Genomic DNA, 20,169 nt, shown 5'->3' on the forward strand with positions numbered 1-20,169 from the left:
CCAATGCCTAGAAGCTCCTGACTGAGCCCGGCTCCTGCTGGTGCCTAAATCACTGCCACTTGCATGGCCCAGCGGGACTGAGGACAGGCAGCTGGCATGTCCTGCATCCCCTGGGGACAGATGGGAGCAGATCACAGGGCTGGGAACAGATCATTAGCATCCTCATGCTGCAGGGACAGACCTCACACGGTGCTGGGTAGGGAAACCCTGAAGCAGCCTCCCCACTCTCCCAGGAGGACAGAAACGTGAATCCTGGCATGGACACAGAGCTCGTTATTTCCCTAGGACCTGCAGCCCACGGGGGATCGTGTTGCCTGTTGGCATCTCATCACACCTCCCACAGCTCCAGCTTCCCTGGCCTCAGGGGCTTAAAAATAGAACAGAAAAGGCCAACAGAGCTGCTTTGGGTTGGCAGCAGGGTTTGACCTGAGACCTGCTGCGCCCCTTTCCCTTCCGAGCTGTAGACCAGAACCAGGATGCTGTCCCTGAGGCCGGGGGGGGGCTGGAAACCCTTTGGCAGGGGTCCAACGGCAGGAGCTGATGGAACAGGCATAGGGCAGCTTGAGGGGGAAGGGGGTGGGTGGACAGTCACGGGAAGTCTGAGTGGGAACAGGGCATCAGTAGAGGAATGAAGAGGATGGGTGGGAAAGGGGCTGTTGTATGGGGGCAGGAGCCAGCTGGGCACAGAATGGGTAGATGGGCATGGGGCAGTGAAAACAGCAAGCCGAGAAGCCCAACACAGCCCCGGTGGTTCCCGCCGGCCGGGATTCACCGGCACGGGACGGTGAATGAAGCGCCGGGACAGCCCGATGGAGTGATGGCCAGAGGCGGTGCGGGGGCGCTGGAGGAGGCGGCTCTGCCGCGTCCGGGAGCACCGGCCGTCCCCGCGGCCGCCGGGGCCGGGCACCTGCTCCCGCCCCGCGGCGGGGCCGGGGCGGGGCAGCGGCGGGGCGGTGGCGGTGAAATACGGCGGCAGAGCGGGGCGCGCTCCCATGGCCCGGCGGCGGCGGAGGCGGCACGGCGGGGCCGGCGGCCCGGCGTCGGGGCGGTATGCCGGGGGCGGCAGGGCGCTAGTGGCGGAGCCGACTCTGTACCGGGGCGGCGGGAGCGGCGATGCGGCTGCTCGGCGCCTTCCTGCGGTTGCTGGTGGCCGGGACGCTGGGGGCACCGCCCGCCCCGGTGAGAGCCGGGGGGCGGGAGGGGGGTCGGAGCAGGGTGCGGCTCCCCGCTCCTCCCGGCTCTGGGCGGGGGGCGGCGGCGGGTCACCCCGTGCTGCCCCTCCAGAGCTCGCCTTTCTCTCCCTGCAGGCCCCGGAGGAACGGGGGATAGCCAGCACGGAGTCTCCCGGTGAGTTGGTAGCGGGCGGCCGCCGGTGCCCCGGCTGGGAGCGGGCAGCAACCCAGCGAAGGCTTCGCGCAAGGCTGGGGAGCGTTGGGTACTACCGGGGCTGTGTTACCTCTGGAGTCCCGTGGTGACAACCGGGGAGGTAGCCGGGAGCTGTGCCGAGGCTCGGAGCAATGTGATGCCCCCAGCCCTCCTCGGGCACCGGGCACCGCCGCGGGCCGGAGCACAGCCCAGTCCCTGGACTGCCGCCCCTCCGGTGCTGGCATGCGGGGTGCCGGGTGGGAGCGCTCCGCTTCTGCGCTCCCTCCTGGAAAGCCCCAGGGAACGGCTGTCCGGCCGGGAGAGATCCGGGGGAGCCCCTCCGCGGCGGAGCTCGGGGATGAGCAGAGTGCCCGGGCAGGGGATGGAGCTGGCGGAGAGAGGGAGAAAGAGCCTGTTGGGACGGCTGTGTGAGCCCCCGCACAGTGATGTGCACAGTACGGTGACGGACTTACTGCGAGCACAGACGCCCTCGAGGCTGCTGCACCTGCCCCGGCAGCGGCCCGGCTGGGCTCTGCCTCTCCGGACGCCTCCTTATAGTCCCTGTCTCTTGCAGTCCTTACCTTTCGGGAGATCTGGAACCGTAGTTTCTGCCGGCCTCTGGAGCAGCTGGTGGACGTCATTACCGAATTCCCTAACGAGGTGGAGTACATTTTCAGACCCTCCTGCGTCTCCCTGCAGCGCTGTGGAGGCTGTTGTGGGGACGAGGGTCTCCGCTGCGTCCCCGTGGAGACAAGCACGGTCACCATGCAGGTACGTGCTGCTGCTGCGGGGCCGGGCTGCACCGGAGAGGTGCAGGGCTGCTCACCAAGCGCCGGGAAGGTGAACTTGCAGCTTTGCGTCCTCTAGACATTGTAGCAGTGTGGCTAGAGAGGGAGAGGATTTACAAGTGCTCAAATGCATGCCAAGCCAGTAGGGTCCCTCTGCCTGCTCTTTGAGCTTGCCCCTGAGGTCAGGTGTCGCCCCTGGTGGTACTGGCCTTACTCCCTCCTTCCCTGACTTCTCTCTGTGTGGTCTGTCTTGCTCTTGCTGTCATTTTTTCCAGACCTTTCCTGTCCTGTGGTGGGGCTGGGGGGTGTTCCAGTTAGCTGTGGCTGCCTGCTGGGACAAAGTAGGTACTGCCCTCGAATCGAAGGGAGGAGTGAGGCTCTCCTCTATCAGGTGATGCTTGGGGTGGTGCTGACATGAATGCCCCCACACTGCGGCATGGTGAGCATGAAGGGCTGAGCCAACTGCGTTTTCAGTCACCACTGTGTGAGCTGTGAGATGTGGGATGGGAGATCCTGAGCCGTTCAACTCTTCCCCATGTAGCAGGCAGCAGTTGTCCTCACACTGCAGCCCCTGCACAGAGCTGCCAGAGGTCAACCTGCTGATGCTGCAGGAACCAGGCAAATGCTCTACTTTGCCATGGATGATGGACTAGGGAATGCCTGCAATAAATCACCAGTGATTTTGGTCTCTCTGAGGTTGAAAGTGTGTTGGAAGGAAGGATGGCAAAAAGCTCTTGGCTGAGGTGGATCAAAAGCCTGGTGTGAGCAGGAGGAAGCTCCCCAGGCACAGGTCTCCCTCTATGGGAGGGATCCTGCTGCTGTGTACAAAGTGGAAATGTCAGACACTTCTGCAGGAGCTGGTGTGGATCCCACCAATTATGAGTGTACCCTGTAAGGCCCTTGGATGTCCAGCCTGAACTTCAGGCTGGGCTGTGACATGTGACAGAGCGAATCCTGTACCCCTGGACTGGGGAGGCACTGTGGTACTGACTCCAGTCAATTCCAACTCAGTGCTGTAGGAAAGGGGTCCAGGAGGAGGCAGCAGCAATGGAATTGGCCTGAAAAACATGACTGGGGGGATATTTCTGTCAGAGAAGGGAAATGTGCAAAGGGGTCAAATATGTGAAAATTCTCTGGAAAGGCAGAGACTGAAAAATCTTTTCTAAGGCTGGGAAATCCTGAGACCACATGACTTAAATTAAAGCCCTGAAGACATGGGGAAGCGCTAGCAGAGCCGCCACTAGCAGAGCTGCCAGGGCAGCTGGGCCTGGCCAGTACTGCCTACGTGTGGAGGTGGACTCTGTTGTTGGAGGTCCCGAGGAACAGGTTAGACATGCATCTTCCCAAGAGCCTGGGGTGGCAAGGCAGTGGTGCAGGAATCTTTCCAGCCCCCTCCTGCCACTGCCTGAGAAGTAACCTTTGCTCTTCTTTCAGCTCCTGAAGATAAAGCCAAACGGGGAGGCACCCTATGTGGAGATGGCGTTCACCGAGCACAAGCAGTGCGAGTGCAGGTAGGGACTCCTGGGTTCCAGCAAGAGCAAGCCTGCCAGCTCATTCTGTGTGTGGAACAGGGATGCCCTGTGGGCACCCTGGCTGTGCTGGCACCCCCTCTTGCTGTCTTTGCACTAGGGTTTGCTGCTGCTTGTGGCCCTTGTTCAGCTGCAGGCTGCCCCACATCTCTGCACCTGCTCCCCGCAGACGATGGGGTTTGTGCCATTGTGAAGACAGGTCAGGCACCATTCACTGTCTGCAGGGCTGTGCTCCCCATCCCTGCAGCTGCCTTGGCACGCCTGGCATGTGCTCCTTTAGCCAGAGGATCTGCCTGTGAGCAATGGAGCAAGGCTGGTGGCTCTGTGGCAGATAGCACATCCAAGTTGGTGGCTCAGCAAGGAGCTCCATGGCTTGGCATGCCTGAATGTGACTGTGGCCCAAAGAGAAAGCTCAACAGCTGAGTTTTGGGCCACCATTTAAGGGAGGCTACCCCATACAGACCTGAGGGTACAGCGGAGTTTTACAGCCAAGACAACAAATAAAAGCTTAAAACACGCAGTGCCAACCTGGCCTGGATATGCAGTGCTGGCCTGGAATGGTTGTGCAGCACCAACCTGCCGTAGATTTCTGGCACCTTGTCAACCCCTTGGAGTGCTTGCTGTGTCCCAAAAATGGTGAAAGCCTGGGCAGGATGGGGCTTCTGCCTGTGGGCTGCAATGCTGTGGGAGCAGCTCCAGTGCTGCCTGCAGCTGGTCCTTGCCATGGGACTCCAGCATTGCCTGCATGGGGGGTCCTGGTAATCACTCTTCATCATGATCCGAGGGTGACTTAGTATTGCAAAAACTGGGTGATGAGTGTCCTGCTGGGCAGCCATTAGACATGATCCTTGCCTGGAAGAAGATCCTGAGGATTCCTGGATTGGTATTCCCCTGCAGTTTTATGAGCGGCTCTTCTGGAGCAGACCCAGCTTCACACGGTCTCTGGAACGTCTGTCAGTAGATGCAGAAGGGGGAGTGGGAAGAAGCAGATGTGTTACTTGCCTCCTTTCTGCTTCCAGCTATTTCCCATGCAGGGGATTTCCTAAGCCTTTTGTGGTTTTCCTGCCTAGGGTAATTCCCAGGGGATCTGCAATAAGCACTTGTGCAGGCTGCCTTCTGCAGCAGTTTTTGGCTTCTTCCTAATCTGCTTTCCACACCTGTACATCACTCCCTTTTGTAGTTAGCGTAGGCATGGCAGATGTCCTGGCTGTGACCCCCATGGGGGAGGTATGTCATGGCTGAGAGCCCACTACCAAGACTTTGCAGCAAATCCCCCATGTTTGTTACTCAGAATGCTGCACCTTGTTTCACTAGGAGATGTGAAAGCCATCACTGAGAGCAGCTAAGACTGAATTTGTCTTCCCCAGCCTCACTGTCAGATCCCCAGGGTAGTCACCCAAGCCAACCAGCCCCTTTGCTATCTCTGCCTTCTCTCTACCTGCTGCAATCAGCTCCTGACTGAGGGCTTGATAAGGTCAAGAGTATTGTGTCTGTTTTAAACATGAATAATATCAGGTAGATTATGCTGTGCACTGGTGCATGTCACAGGACCAGCTCCTGCAGCTCAACGTGCAGCACTGTCCAATAACCACTTCTCTCTGTCATTTTTCCCAGGCCCCGGCAGGACCTGATGAGGTTGGGAAGGTAAGTGACATCCGGGGCATTTTTACTGGCTGGATTGTGGGTCTCATCTCCCACACATCAGCCCTTCTTGTGATACTTTCCTTCTGAAGGAGGAGGTCCAAGGGCCGAGGTAAGAGAAGACAAGACAAGAAGGGACGGAAAGACTGTGAATTGTAAGTGAGCAGGGGCAGGTATGGGTGGTGTCTTCTGGGTTAATTTTCCTGGGATGAGTGTCTTCATTAAGCATTTAGATTTTTACTGACACTGTGAGCAGTGAAGAGTTTGTGCAGAGCAGACACAGAAGTAAGCAGGAGGGGACAGTGGCTGTGGGGAAACAGGCCTCCTACCAAAGACTTGAAAGGTACTTGGTAGTCTCCAGGCTCAGCAGCTGAAAGCTGGGCGGAATGGGGATGGATGGGCTGGGTGACTTGATGGTGTTTCACTCTACTGCCATCACAGACCATGCTGGGTTTCATGGATCCATGAATTTCCAGTTTCAGCCTCATCTTGCTGCCAGTTGTGTCCTTACTGCTGTCCTTGGCTTATTGTTGTTTGGGTTACTCTACTCTTTCCATCCTCTGTTTCACTTTCTCAAACTCCTTGGTGTAACAGCGCAGGCTGGACTCGCTGTGAGCACTTTTGAGGTATGACAGCAGTTTGCTCTAGCATTTCCCCCTTTTGTCTGAAGTCTGGTGTTGGGGGCTCAGCCAGTGGCAGTCCCTCCACCCTCACTCCTCCCCACAAAGAGGCTGCCTGCAGGCCCCACCCCTGCAGGTCTGTGTCACAGGGGCCAGGCACAAAGAAGGGGATCCAGGGTAGAGCAGGTGAGCCTGGTGCTGGCAGTGCTCACCCTGTGCCGTGCTCTCTTTGCAGGTGTGGCACACCACGCAGGTAGCCTCTGCCTGCCCCCAGCCTTGCTCCCACCACCTGGGTTTGAGCCAGCTGCTTTTGTCCCCAGCATAGGGGGGACTTGTGGAGTCATGTCCCTCCAAGCTGCAGCGGGGAGCAGGACTCCAGCACAAAGAGCTGACTTACTCTTGGTTGGCCCTGGTGGGAACACAGCCTGGCACCAAGGACTCCCTTGCCCCATCTGCCCCATTGGCAGCAAGAAAAAAAGGACTCGTGACCAAGCCTGGGGCTGAAGATGAGGAGCTCAAGCAGTGTGTTGGTGTTTGAGGACATTCTAGGACAATGAGGAGCCAAGCTGGTGCAAGTGCTGCTGGAACTGGCTGGGGAGGACAGCATGATATGGCAGTGAGTGGAGATGGCTCACAGGGCTGCAAAACTTCCATGTCCTGCCAGCACTCTGCAGCTGGGGAGGAAGGAAATCTGGGACAGGCAAGGCTGTAGGACTGCATCCATCTCAGTTTTGGCATGGGGCATCCCGGGCAGGTGCCAGGGATCTTGCCTGGGAAGCTGTTCTGCTTGGGAACAGAAGGGAACTGGGCTCCTCATGTATTCACAGCTACATCTCAGCTTTGCCCTGCTCAATAAAAGCTGATCAGACATGGGAGCTGGCAGCTCCTGTCTGCTTTCCAACAAGCACCGGGAACTTCCCCATGGGCACCCACTCAGGCTGGAGTAGGGCAGTGACCCAGGGCTGGTCCCCATCACCAATCCTGCCGCATCAAGGGGACTGCCTTTGGTGTGATGCTGGAGACAGGCAACCAGCAGGTTGCTCCCTGGCCTGGGGGCTATCCATGTGCTGGAATTCTCCCAGCTGGGTACTGAGAGACCCTTGGGTGAGCTGCCCTTCCCCTCCACACCACAGTGTGGGACTGGTACCTCTCCCTATTCACTGTGCCCATCCTGTTCTCACCCCAGTCCCAGTGCCTGGCTCAGCATCCTGTCCTCCCTGGCAGGGCTGATGCAAAGTTTAGGGCACTGGGGGCCAGGCTGCCCACTCAGGAAATACCCCACCATGGGTCATTTACCTGACATGGGGACAGGCTGGCCTGGGGCCTCCTTTCCTTACTGGGAATACCCTTAGGGTATAAGGAGCTGGTGGCCCTCATCAAGGTGACTGTGGGGACTGTTTCCTGTGTTCCCCACTCAGCCAGCTCTCTGCCCAAGTCTACAGGGAAGCCACAGCTCCTGGTTTTCCATGCTTTAGGCAGTTCTCCTGAGGCTCTCCCTGTCCCCATTTCCACCCCTGCTGCAGTGGGTCTGGGGCTGTCTGCCAAATGCATCCCATGCTGATCTGTGCAAGCCATATCCTGGAGTAGTGCATATACCTGAAAACCCTAGGGGTGAGTTGGCACTTGCATATTTGTGGGGCACTCCTGACACTGGGTTAAAACAAATCAAGGGTCATTCTTGAAAGCTTAAAAAAAAAAAGACCAGAGGGCAAGATCTGCAAAGATTTCAAGGTTACCCTTAAATTATGGGACCTGTGGTTTGTCCTGCTCTGAGGAACAGAGGGTGAAGCCCAACATAGCAAGAACTGGGGCCCAAGGTGGCCCCTTCCCACATCTGACAGGGCTGCCTGTGACGGGGGTTACATTATGACTCTCTAAGCCATAATGCTGCTGTTGCCTGAGGCTGGCACAAGGACATGGGGACAGGGCAGATCCCTGTCAGGGAAAGCTGGAGGTGATGTTGAGGTAATGCGAACCTGCATACTGCCACCATGTAGCAGGGATGGACTGTGTAAGTTGTAATGGTGCAGCTGGGCATATCATTCAGGACTTTACTGGATCCTTTTTGGATCCCATTTCCAGGCATCCACAGTATCCTGGAGCACAGCCTACATAGGCTTTGCCTCAAAAATAGCCCATGAAGTTCCTCCTTCACTACCTCATAGATAAGGAGAACTTGCTGCTCCCCTTCCCATATCACTCAAAGTCTGTGTGGACCATGTGGTGGCCTGGTTCACACAGCTTTCCCTTTCACTGTGTGTCATTTCTGCCTGCCTGGTTTTGCTCTGAGGCCAAGGAGAACCATGTGCACTCTAGGATGTATGTGATGGTTTCTGTATTGTCTTTAATACTCCAATAGTATTACATGTTTGAAAAAGGAAGTTACATAAATCAAGTATGTTAATAAATAAAAATAAGTTTATCAAGACTCATTATTAGGATTAAAACAAATTCAAACACACTAACACACAGTGGCTTTTCCAAGCAGTTCTTGGTGTCTGGAGTCACCTCTTAGGCCACTGCCAGGCACTGAAATATTCCAGGCAGCTCTGCCCATCAGACACGGCAGGGGCAGGCACCTGCCTTGTACAGACCCCTGTGTTGCTTCCCTCCCTCCATCACCTGAGCCGCCTGGGTGCTGTGTGTGTCCTTGTCCCCTGCTCCTCCCGTGGCATAGGATGTTGAATAGCAAGAATGTGGGTGCTGGGAGGGATGTGGCTGTCCCACTGCAGCCATGATGAGCAGAATAGTTGGGGCAGGGCAGGAGCAAGGGGAAACATCACTTACAAGAGGTTTGGGAGCTGCACCTCCAGCTGTCAGGGCTCCCTCCAGCTCTGTGGAGGTATCAGGAACCTAATGAGCCGTAGCTCATGAAGTTTCTGTGATTGCTGCAGGCATCACATGCTCAAGGAAATGCTACCTCCTTTCCCTATCCCTCCCAGCGGGGAGAGTCCTAAGACCCTCCTCATCCCAGGGTGACAGGGACTTCCAGCAGGACATCACACCCAACAGAAGTATGAGGATCAGGGTGGGGGACTGCTCTGAGGGAGAGACAGGGTGTCCTGGCTTCAGGGCTTGTGTCCAATGCCCGTGTTTCCTCTCAAGGGGACCAACCACTGTCTGCCTGTCCCTCCTCTGTGTGGTCCCAGTTGTAGCTTTTTTATACCACTAGCTCCTGGCAGCCCTCCTTGGCCACAGCAGACGTGTGAGCACTCTGACAAGGTCAGCTACATCTACAGAACCCCGTGTCCCCCAGGCACTGCAGTGCAGGGCTGTAGGTGTCCCTGTAAAGGCACCCTGACATACCCCAGCCTCAAAGTCAGCAGCACCCACCGTGGACAGGCAGAAAACATGTTCCAGCTCCAGTGCTCCCAAATCCCTCATCCGTTCTCTGCCTGTGTACCCCTTGCAGCTGTCCCACAGAGCCTAGGAACAACACACCACTGGGTTATCAGTGTCCCTGGGCTCCCTGTGTCTTCCAGCCTTGCAGGGCAAAGGTTTGTTTAATGAGGCTTTAGGAGCTGTAGTAAGATGTTTTAGGAGGATAGTTCTAGGGAGACAAAACACAAAGCGGCCTTATGCACCAGGAAAAAAATGTTACATTTTTTGGGAAGTAACTGTAAAGGTGATGTGGGGATTGGCCCAGAGATGTAGCATTGTAGCTGATGAAGCCCTAATATTAAAACTTCACTGGTTACCTCTGGTCTCTCTGAGTATAGGCTGCCATCAGAGCACTGCCACCCAGCAGCGTCTCCCAGCCATGCCTGTGCAGGTCTCCCACGTCTCCATGGAAATAAAGAAACACTGAGGTCCTAACTTCTTGATTGTGACTTACAAGTCTTTTGCACTCTAACTGTTGAAGCCAATTATGTTTGCAGTCGCAGCATATTTTAAGATTTTTCTTGATCTTATGTGTAAATTTTAGCCTGTGAGAAAAAAGGCATCTCTCACTCCTCTCCCTGCTGTTTGTCTGTATTGGTTCTACTTTGGCAGTTCCCACTTCCCAACAAGGACCACAAACTCTTCAACAGGTTAATCTAAAAGTAATCCCCCAAATTTAAGGTCCTCTGTCCAGCACTGACATGCAAACCTGGAAGCCCACAGGTAAAGGCAGTTGTGCCTCAGGGCTGATACAAGTCTTCTTCCCTTGCAAGGCTTTTCCTCACAGGAGCATCCTTGAGGCACTTCCTGCTGATGCCTTCGGCTCACTCTCTTCTGGCCGCTTCAGAGGTGTTAGATGAAGAACTTAACCAAGTTTTGTACCCTCCTGGCAATTCCTCTTCACACATCTCCCTGCCACCATCGCCTCAATATCAAAACCACTCTACAGATACCTTGTGCTGGATTTTGTGTTTTTCCTGTGCTCTGTCCTCTCCAGGCCCACACAGATCTGCTGAAGCCAGGCAGATGAGTTGTGCCAGCAGCACCCCTGCTCCTATCCCTGGCTCTCCTTCACTTCTTGCCTGCTCCGACTTTTCACTTCAAGGAGGAGCCTCCAGTCTCTAGTAGGAATTAAAAGACCACAGAGACCGTGGGGTATAAATAGGCTGGGCAGAAAAAATTGGTCTCTGTTATGCAGAGATTGGAAAAGGAACCTGGAAGTGTTTTGAGAAGAAGCCAAAGAACCAAGCACACCGATTGTGTTTGGGCAGTGAGTTGTCTTACAAAGCAGATGGCTTTGCATCCTCCTAGACCTGCCCTCTGAGGCACAGTTATTACTTCCATACTCCCAAAGAAATGGTCTTTGTAAGAGAGACAGTGTTTGGTTGCTGGATGCTGAGCCGAGCTGTGGGCACAGGCTTTACTGTTCTGTCCTGTTGTTAACAGGCAAAGGAGCCGCCCAGGGGACCTGAGCCCAGGGAGCCCCTACAAGTGTGTGCAGGGTATGAAGCAGCCACAGGTCAGCCACAAATGGGTGTGCCTTCTGCCAGTGCCACAGCAAGTACCAGGTCCACCAGGGGCTGAACACAGTGACTTACCAGGCTGGTGTAGCTGCGATGGCACAGCACAGGTCCAGCTCCTGACAAAATGAAAACCCCCATCTTAGGATAATTTCTTATTGTAGTAGGACATGTGCATAAATTAGCAAGGGATGGACAAAGATGCAGGGGCCTCCCTCTTCCCAAACAATCTTAGCACAGTTTTCCCAAAGGTATCCCTTAGCTTTCATTCCAGCCCTTCTCCCTTTGCAGGCCCCCTGCCATGCCAGTGGTAAGGCAGTTATTTAATCTGGGACCAACCATTCCACAGACACAGCAAACCAATTGGCCAGTTGGTAGACACCACTTGAGCACTCTTGGTTCAGCAGATTTCCTTCATTAACAACTGCAGTGATCTAGCAGGCCCTGCAAGGCCTCCTGTCCTTCCAAGAAAAAGTCGGGCCAGGAGGGCAGGAATACATGTTTCTAGCATAAGCCAAAGACACATACAAAGCATTTATTCACCACCAGCTGGGATCTCGATTACGCTGTCATTTTGCCACACCTTAATGCATTTGTGCTGATGTTCCCTGTCCTGTGCATTTGGAGTAAGTTGTAAAACCCAGAGTCTGCAAGAGCAGGTAGAAGAGCTGGCTGAGAGCTCAGTGTCTGGGCCAATGGCACCCACCTGAAAGAGGAAATTGGGAAGAGACAGGGGTACCCTGGGCTGGCCATGATGAAGTGGCGAGACACCCACCATGTTAACTGTGGCTGTGGGGAGCTGCTGGAATAGGTGCACCTGTCGGGTGGAGGCAAAGAAAAAGGCTAATTAAAAGCTAATTATGCATTATGGGAGGAAAGGAAACACGGCGGCAAAAGCACAATGTAATGAACGGGAGCTTGGTTAATTAAGGGCAATTAATGGTGAATAAGAATGATAATAAAGCAGATGGAGCGATGGCGCTCACCGCGCTCCGGGGAGGTGCAGCGCCTGCCTCGGGCGGGGCGGGACCCGGGCGGGGGACCCGGGCACGGATCCCACGGGGGGTGGTGATGGTGGTGATGATGATGATGGTGATGATGATGATGATGATGATGATGACGATGATGATGATGATCTCATCCGCGGCCAATCAGCAGCGCCCGCCCTGCCGCGCCCCCGCCGCTGCGCCCGGCGGCGCCGGGGGATGCTGGCGGCGGCGCTGCCCGGGCGCGGCACGGCGGGGGCGGCGGGCCCGGGGGCCGTGCCGGGGGGTCCGCGCCGGTCAGCGGCGGGGCCGGGGCGTGCGTGGCTGCCCGGCTGAGCGCGCAGCCCCGCTCCCGGGGTCCCGGCCATGAGCCGGGCGGAGGCCGAGCCCTGCTCCCGGGCTCTGGCGCAGGCCCGCGTCTACCTGGGGCAGCTGCGGGGCCGCGTGGGCCCGGCGGGGCCCGAGGGCGGCGGGCGCCGGGACTACCTGGTGGAGGCGGCGCGGCAGCTGCGGCTGGCGCTGGAGCGGGACGTCAGCGAGGACTACGAGGAGGCCTTCAACCACTACCAGAACGGCGTGGACGTGCTGCTCCGCGGCGTGCAGGGTGTGTGCGCCCGCCCGGGGACAGCGGACCGGGGCATCCCTCCGGCGACACCAGCCGGGGCACCGGGGCATTCATATCGGGAGTCCCGTGGGGGGGCCAAGGTATCTCTGCAGGAAGAATGGCAAGGGGACGGGAAAATCCCGCTAGGGAGTTTGTTGAGGGCACAGGGGCATCTGTCCAGGGAGCGCATCCCTGCCGGGAGAAGGTGAGAGGGCTGGGCCCCCCTGGGGACCGTGGCCGGTCCTTCGGGGCCGAGCCCGGCCCCTCACACCCGCCCTTTGCACCGGCCGCAGTTGACCCCAACAAGGAGCGCCGGGAGGCCGTGAAGCGGAAGATCACGCAGTACCTGCGGCGAGCCGAGGAAATCTTCAATTGCCACCTGCAGCGGGCGGCGGGGGGTGGCAACAGCGCTGCCACGGTGAGGGGCTGGCGTGGGGCCGCACGGGTGGGATGGCAGCGTTCTGTGACACCGGGAAACGGGGGTGGGGCTGTGCACTCGCAGATAAAGCAGTGCCGGTGGTCCTCCTTGTCGGCCAGATACCACGCTAAGATGTGTAGAGAAAACGGCAGGCACATCAGGCTGCCGAGGGCCTGGCCTGCCAGTGGCTGCAAGGGAGCTGGCAGCTCTTCGCCCTGCCTGGGTCGAGGAGCCGAGGTGGGCCCAGGCTGCCTAGGGTGCTTCCCGGACCCCACCCTCCAAGGTGTGTATGCTTAGCTTGCTGCCACCATAGTGGGTATGGACATTTTTGTCGAGACCAAAGCCACCGCAGGGAGCCACCCTCTCAAATGTTAGAAATGTCCTCTTCCTATCTGTCATCATTTCCATCTGTATGGAAACCAAAGACAATGGCTGCTTTCTGCATTGTGGGAAGGAGGTGGTTAAAGAAGGGAGAGGGGAGTGAGGCAGGGCAAGGTCAGAGCCTAGTGGGAAGAATGCAGGAAGAAAGACAACTACCTTCCACACAGGTCCCCTTAATGTTGAAACAGTCCAGGTCTAGCTTCAGATTTTGGTGTGATTTTTACCTCTGCTGCAAGTGCAAGCTTTCCCTAGAAGATATAGAAATCCAGGAGTTAGCCAAGAAAATGGTCCAGCTGATGTTAGAAATGAATCATGGCCATTGGAGTGTTTTATTTGCATGTTGACTAGCTGGGCAGTATTGCTGCCACCTGGAAAATGCAGGGGCTTTTTTCACCCACTGTAATGAACAACAGCATTTCTAGGTCCTACATCCTCTTCTCTTACCATCTCACAGGGCTACAGCAGCCTGCGCTTCCGGCCCATCAGGACACTGAGCTCAGCAGTGGAGAACCTGAGACGGTGTAAGGTTGTGGGAGTGATTGATAAGGTAATGACCTGGAGACCTGGAGTGAGGCTGGGGCTGGACCAAAGGGAGCCTAAGCTGGAGGGTCCTAGCAGCTGGAACGGGGGTGCCAGCCCACAGCATCTCCATCAAGCGATGCTGGGGTATGCATCCACACCACTTCCACCCAGAAAAATTCATAGGAGAGGACTCAAGACCGCTTAAGGAGTTAATTGGGAAATCTGTTAACATCCCCATTACTTTTGCTTACCAGACCTCCCGAGATATTTACAGCGAGCTTTATGCACCTCATTCTTTCCCACATATGGAATTGTGTTTGATGCCACAGTGGTGGACTCCTGTGGATAATCTAGACTTCAGGAAAAGCTGAACTGTCTGGATGAATAAACTAATTAGAAGTTCATTATTTTGGAGTGAAGATGCCAGGCTTACTGTAACCACAGACACATGGCACATTGCTCACCACTGCTGTTCACACGTCTCAGTTTTTCAGGACTGATGTGATCCTCCTGTCCTGCCAAGGCCCAGGTTTGAGCCCAAAAAGAGCACTGTGAAACCCATCAGTGTGAAGGAAGTAAAACTGGCATGGGAGCCACCTCTTGATTTAATTAATTTCCTGCTTCTTGGCTGCATGGCTATCTCCTTGCCAATAACCTGTGTTTCGTCTTTCAAAAGTAGGGGTCTGAGCCTCACAAAACTCTTCCAGTTGGGTGGGAGTTGGTTTCAGCTCCAGAGCTGAGACCCTTGGGTCATTCCTATAGGCTGTGTGTTGGGTCACCCCTTCTGACCAGTACTGTGTATCCTTTCCCAGGTGCAGATTGTCCAGGATCCAGCCACTGGTGAGACCTTTATACTCAAGGTGGGTGTTTTCAGTTTCATCTGTCTGCTTCTCCCTCTCAGGCTGGGGCCACCTTGTCCAAGCTGATGGCTGGGGCAGGTGAGAGGATAAAAAAATAGCAGCACTCAGAGGCTGGATGAAGTTGATGGTTCAAAAATCTTTTGGCTGCCTCAGCCATCCTTTGTGATCAGAAGGGAAGTGGTTCTCCTTGGTCATCCGTTTCTGACTTGTAACACTTCGAGCCTGTCCTAAACTGGGTCAACCCCTGAAACAGGTTGTGAGGTGTGCTCAGTACAAGTCCTTGAGTATTTTTCAGTGCCCTTGGAACCAACAATGAAGTACTTCATTAACTGGACAAAGAGGATCTGCCATGAGAGGGAGAAGCATCGTTTCCAGGGGAGGAGGAGAAAGGTTTGGGATGGCAGGTTTCTCCCTGAAGGGAGCAGGGTGGTTGCAGAGGAGTCAGTGCTCTGGAGCAGCTGTGCCCTCTGGGTCCCACAGTGCAGATGGGGAGTGCCCTACCTTGGCAGAGCTTTGCAGAGCGCTGCCTTATCACAGCTGGGTGCTGGGGACTGCAGAGCTGTATGAGCCGCACGTTTACACAGATGGGGGAGCTCCATCATGGGTGACCTGCGAGCAGCCATGGGGCTTGGCAGAAGGCATGCTCCCTTCTGCCTGGCCTTCAGCCCTGCCAGCTGCTAAGCTGCACAGAGTCCAAGTCCCTACTGTGCTGTACCACCCATCTCCCTGTACCTCCTCAGAGCCTGCCCAAATCCCACGTTGAGACCCGTGAGCGACAGACCATCATCCCTCATGGGGTCCCCTTCATGGTCAAGCTGTTGTGCTACTATGTGAGTGAGGACTCCATCTTCCTCCATCTAGAGCATGTGCAGGGTGAGTGATGACAGCCTTGCCTCCCATCTGTGAAGCATCCTGGTTTATCCTGAATGTCCTTTCTTTAAAATCCAAAGTGTATTTCCCCTCCTGTTTTTGGACTGTTTTTTATAGTGATCATGTAAGCTGTCTTCTTCATATAAGGGTGGTGGGTATCAGGGCCTGGAGACTTAGTGAACAGAGCTGTTGAGCTGTTCAGCTGTGAAGTGCAGAGGTTTGAGAAGAACTGGCTGGGGATGTAACCTAGAAATGGGCCCATGTAGACCTACAAGGAAAAAAAGGTTTTGTGGGTGTGTTAAATGGAAACCAGCCTTAGTCTTTAGAGAGATGAGCCACTGCACCTCAGGGGAGGGAGCGGTCATGCCTTTAGGTAATGAAGTTGATGTGATTCAGCATCTTGAAAAGAAAAACCTCTTCATTTTACTGGCATTATCTGACCATAAGAGGAAAGTGATGGAGAAGGGAAATGAAGTGAGGTAGTTCACCTGAATGTTGTAGAACAAAACACTGTTTTTACAAGATCTTTATGTTTTTTTTTTTGTTGTTTTTGTTTTGTTTTGTTTGTTACAAAAGGTCACGCTGGATTTTGAGATCATACCAAAGAGAGGAAATGGAAAATTAGGGCATAAGGGGCAGTGAGCATACTGGGGTTTGGGTACATTAGAGGTTTGAGGTTGTCCCAGATCTTGGTGAAGAAGTATGACAAGGTGGAGGCTTGTGCCATGGACCTTATTTACTCCCTCCTGGTTGAATGGATGTGGAGGGAGCAGCAGCTGGAGTCCAGTATGCAAATGGAGGCTGACATGTGTTGGAGAACAGGCTCAACTCCTTGTGCATTGGTATAGGATGAGTTTAGAGAAAGAAGCCAGCACTGAATGTAGTGAGGCTGGGAAGCCCTGCCAACATGCTGTGGGCTCCAGGGTTTGCAGCTCTGGCTCCTTGCTGACCCATGGCCTTGTGCCATGCTGTGGGAGCTCTCTGGCATTTCTGTCACACAGGAAGGAAAGGCTTTCAGGTGGAAGTGGGGGTGGCAGTGGGATCAGGAGCATTTGTGAATATGTGGCTTGTCTGTGACATGGAAGTGGCAGAGGTGGAATCAAAGAGACTGTGTAGAGTAGGGAGAGGGCTTCTAAAGGAGGAGGGAAAGGGACTTAGGTGTGCCAGGTGCTAGGGAAGGTGTGGCAATGGGCATGGTGTGCTTGTAGGATGGGGGTGCATTCTGCATGGACGTGAGCTTTGCTGCTGGAGAGGTCAATGATGCTCAGTCATGACCCCACTGTGCCTTGGCCTGGACCTGAATAGGCCATGTTGGCAGTGGGGGAACCAGGGATACTTTCTGCCTCATCACTTGTTCTTCTTTCTGCTTTCCAGGGGGGACACTGTGGTCTCACCTCCGCTCCAAGTACTCTGTCCAGCAGGACTGTGCCGATTCAAGCACCATTCAAACCCTCCAGGACCATGGCACAGAGGATGGTGTGGGAAACTCCCAGGGTGGCAGCCAAGTATCCATACTCCCTGTTTGGATGGGCAGTGGCCTCCCAGGCTCTATGAACTACCAAGTATTGGGAAACACTGATGCCTCACTCTCTCAGGAGCAGTCCCCTGGCCCCACAGACTCTGGCTCAGGGGACCACTGCCAGCTTCTCCTGGCTCCTGCTGGTGGCAGTGGGGCTGCACCTAGAGGACAGGATCTGAGTGTGACACAGACTGTGTCTGGTGTTGTGGACCATTTTCCAGCAGCATCAGCCAAATGCCCTGGCCACCTTGCCAGCCAGGGCTTGGTTGTCTACCCATGGAATGATCTAACCAACGGCACAGGCTGCATATCTGAGAGAACAACCTTCCAACAAGGCCCCAGGCTTCCCCAGGGGCTTGTCCCTCTACCAAAGACTGTGAGAGGGGGGCAGCCAGGGGCAGGGCAGATGCCAACTCGGAAAGTATCTGAGGCCTCCCACGCTCAGCCCCTCCTGGCCCTGGGTGAGAGGCAGCTTCCTGCAGGAGTTGCCCTGTCCAGCTCTGGCAAACCCAGTGTGCCTGACCCAGCTGTGTGGGAGCCCTCTTGGGGAGCAAGCCTGACCTGTGGCTGGCTCAGCAAACAGCCACCATCAGGACAGTGCAGGGCTTTGGCTTCCCATGGGCACAACCGGAGAGCATGGGCTGTAAAGGAAGAGCAGGTGCAGCTGTGGGCAGCAGAAATCCTCCTGGCCTTAGAGGGACTTCACCAACAGGGTATCTTGTGCCGGGACCTCAACCCCAGGAACCTGCTGCTTGATACAGCTGGTAGGTAATGCCCCATGCTGCTGCCCCAAGGAGAAGGGAATTGGTCTTCCGGCTGGGAGACTGCTGCTTGCCCCATTTCCAGAAGATGTGTACTTTCTTGTGTTTGCTTTGGGGGAGAGTGGGAGTCTGGGAAGGTTTGGTATTTCTGAAATTGGAAGTGTGATCTCACTTAGGTTTTCCAAGTAATTATTACAAGCGATGGTTCTGCAGCAGGAGAGTCAAGGGCCATAGCCACAGAAATGCATTACCCCTGCTCCCATGTGGGGGTTGGCTGCCTGGGAAATCCCAGCCTGGGGAAGCTGAGACCAGCTGAACTGTGCCTGAGGTTAGTGGGACTAGTGGGTTAGTTTCCCCTGCTTATAGTAACTGCCTGCTGGGGGTGTTTTGGAGCCATCCCATCCCTCTGAGCCATGGGTATTGCTGTCAGTGCAAGTCCCTGCTCAGCTGCCAACATCTGGGACAAATTGGAGAGCTACAAATTGCTTAAAAAGAAAAATGCAGAGAGTCGTGCAAGGAGAAAGCTAACCTTCTTCCCCACTTCCCCTTTAAAGCTACTTCTTTCCTCACCACAGCGTGCACTGAGATCTGTGAGCTTGGAGCCTACCTAATCAGTCTCACCTGTTGGGCACCTCAGGCAAGCACTGGGAAGCCAGTGGAGGGGTGTGTGTGCCAGGGGATTCTCAGTTCCTCTGTGTTCAGGGCATGACAGGGGCTCAGTACCCTGGCTGCTCCCAGTGGTAGGGATATGGCTTGGCTTTGTGCTATGACCAAAGCCCTCAGTCTTTCCTAACCTTCCTGCTCTTGACTCTGGTGCTGCTCTGCAGGTCATGTCCGTCTCACCTTCTTTGGCCAGTGGACAGAGGTGGAGCCCCAGTACTGCAGCCAGGCACGGGAAGAGCTGTACAGTGCTCCAGGTAAGGGATGTGTCCCCTGGCTTCTCCAGCTCTCTGCCCAGTGGCTCCAACTGGACAGAGGGGCTTCTGCAGGCAGTGAGATGTGTCCAGCACAGTGTAGTCACTGGTGCTCCCTGCCTCCAGCTCTGACTGCTGTCTCTTTCTGCAGAAGTGGGGGGTATCATGGAGCCCACTGAAGCAGCTGACTGCTGGAGCTTTGGCTCCCTCTTGTATGAGTTGCTGACAGGAGTGGTAAGAGGCTGAGGAGCTGTGCAAAGAGGACAGGGGAGGAGGAGGGTCAAGGGCTGGCTGCTGTGTAGGCTGGGAGGGTGCCTTGCCCTGCTGGCACCTCAGTTCTTGGCCAGGTTCCTTTTTAGACATGTAATTCCCAGTGCCTGTGTGTGGTCTCTGGGTGTTAAGGGCCCTGGTTTTTAAATGCTGCTGTGTAGGGCTGGGGTTATGTGGCAGTGAAGACTCAACAGGGTGGTCCAGCCCTCCTTGGTGCCTCTGCTTAACATCACCCTCTGCCTCCTGCAGCCACTCTCCCAAAACCATCCATCAGGGATTCAGCCTCACACCCAGCTGCATCTGCCAGAGGGCCTCAGCCTGGCTGCTACATCGCTGCTCACTGAGGTGAGGGCCTTGAGTGGATGGGAGGGAGAATGGGACTAGAGGTTGGGGAAAGGCAGGGTCCAGCCTGGGTACCATTTCCAGTGTCCCCATCTCCCTGTCTCCCATTGCTTTTCTCTGCAGCTTCTGCAGTACAATCCAAAACGACGCTTGGGCTCTGGAGGAGGTGGCATAACAAAGCTGAAGTCTCACTCCTTCTTCAGCACAGTCCCTTGGAACAAGCTGGTGGGCTAGGCAGGCTGTCCTTCTCCCAGGGAGTTGGGCCCTGGGCTGCTTCCCTGGCACTTGTGACCCAGGTGGCCCTGGCAGCACTGCCTGCTGGGGAAGGCTTGCCTCACGGGCTGCTTTGAGGTGGGGTACACATGAGGTTCTGCAGCCTTACATGTCCTTCTGTCTCTGCTTCTGTTCGTTGGCATCTCCAAAGAAGAGGCGTCAGGCTGGGCCTGTCTTCTCCAGGTCCTCCCTGGGGGAAAAGGAACCTGGGTGCCCACCTCCAGGAAGTGGTGGTGTTCCCCTTCTTGGGGCATCTGTTCTTCAGCTCAGCACCCTGCCCTGGAACTCCCTCCCTGTTTTTTTTATCTCTGCTGCTACCACCACAGTGACCCCCTTGGTCTGTTATATTTTGTGGCTTTCAAATGCAGCCCCTCTGGGCCCTGCTGGCTGGGGCCCTGCAGGCTCTGCCCCTGCCGGACTGCATGTGTGTGTGTGTGCCATCCCTGCTGCAGGGGTGACACAAGAAGCCCTCTGCTCTTCTCCCCCTCACCCTCTGAAAAAAATAAACTACTCAATATCACTTAAAGAAGCATCCTTTTGTTTCTAAGCTGCATCAGCTAGGTGTAGGCCAAGCCTGCTGAGTGACAGAGAGCCCCAAATCTGTT

General features: G+C 55.5%; 2 protein-coding genes across 4 annotated transcripts; both read left to right on the plus strand.

Moving 5' to 3' along the window:
• The first annotated feature begins 1,113 nt into the window (after positions 1–1,113).
• PGF (placental growth factor) lies at positions 1,114–6,818 on the plus strand. Its single transcript, XM_021542895.3, has 7 exons — positions 1,114–1,179; positions 1,308–1,347; positions 1,940–2,136; positions 3,588–3,664; positions 5,297–5,326; positions 5,416–5,478; positions 6,179–6,818. The coding sequence occupies exons 1-7, from the start codon at positions 1,114–1,116 to the stop codon at positions 6,198–6,200; spliced, it is 495 nt and encodes a 164-aa protein (XP_021398570.1). The 3' UTR covers positions 6,201–6,818.
• A 5,363-nt stretch (positions 6,819–12,181) lies between these two features.
• Positions 12,182–20,084, plus strand: RPS6KL1 (ribosomal protein S6 kinase like 1). Of its 3 annotated transcripts, none has more exons than XM_021542772.3 (10): positions 12,182–12,434; positions 12,728–12,852; positions 13,688–13,780; positions 14,568–14,615; positions 15,356–15,488; positions 16,860–17,768; positions 18,593–18,682; positions 18,831–18,913; positions 19,199–19,294; positions 19,415–20,084. In XM_021542772.3, the coding sequence occupies exons 1-10, from the start codon at positions 12,197–12,199 to the stop codon at positions 19,523–19,525; spliced, it is 1,926 nt and encodes a 641-aa protein (XP_021398447.2). In that variant the 5' UTR covers positions 12,182–12,196; the 3' UTR covers positions 19,526–20,084. The 3 variants fall into 3 exon arrangements, with proteins under 3 accessions (XP_021398447.2, XP_021398448.2, XP_021398449.2); XM_021542773.3 differs by having other exon boundaries at positions 18,834–18,913; XM_021542774.2 differs by lacking the exon at positions 18,831–18,913 and having other exon boundaries at positions 19,415–19,525.
• Positions 20,085–20,169: the final 85 nt, after the last annotated feature.

This window comes from Lonchura striata, chromosome 6, assembly GCF_046129695.1.
Source record: "Lonchura striata isolate bLonStr1 chromosome 6, bLonStr1.mat, whole genome shotgun sequence".
NCBI lineage: Eukaryota > Metazoa > Chordata > Aves > Passeriformes > Estrildidae > Lonchura > Lonchura striata.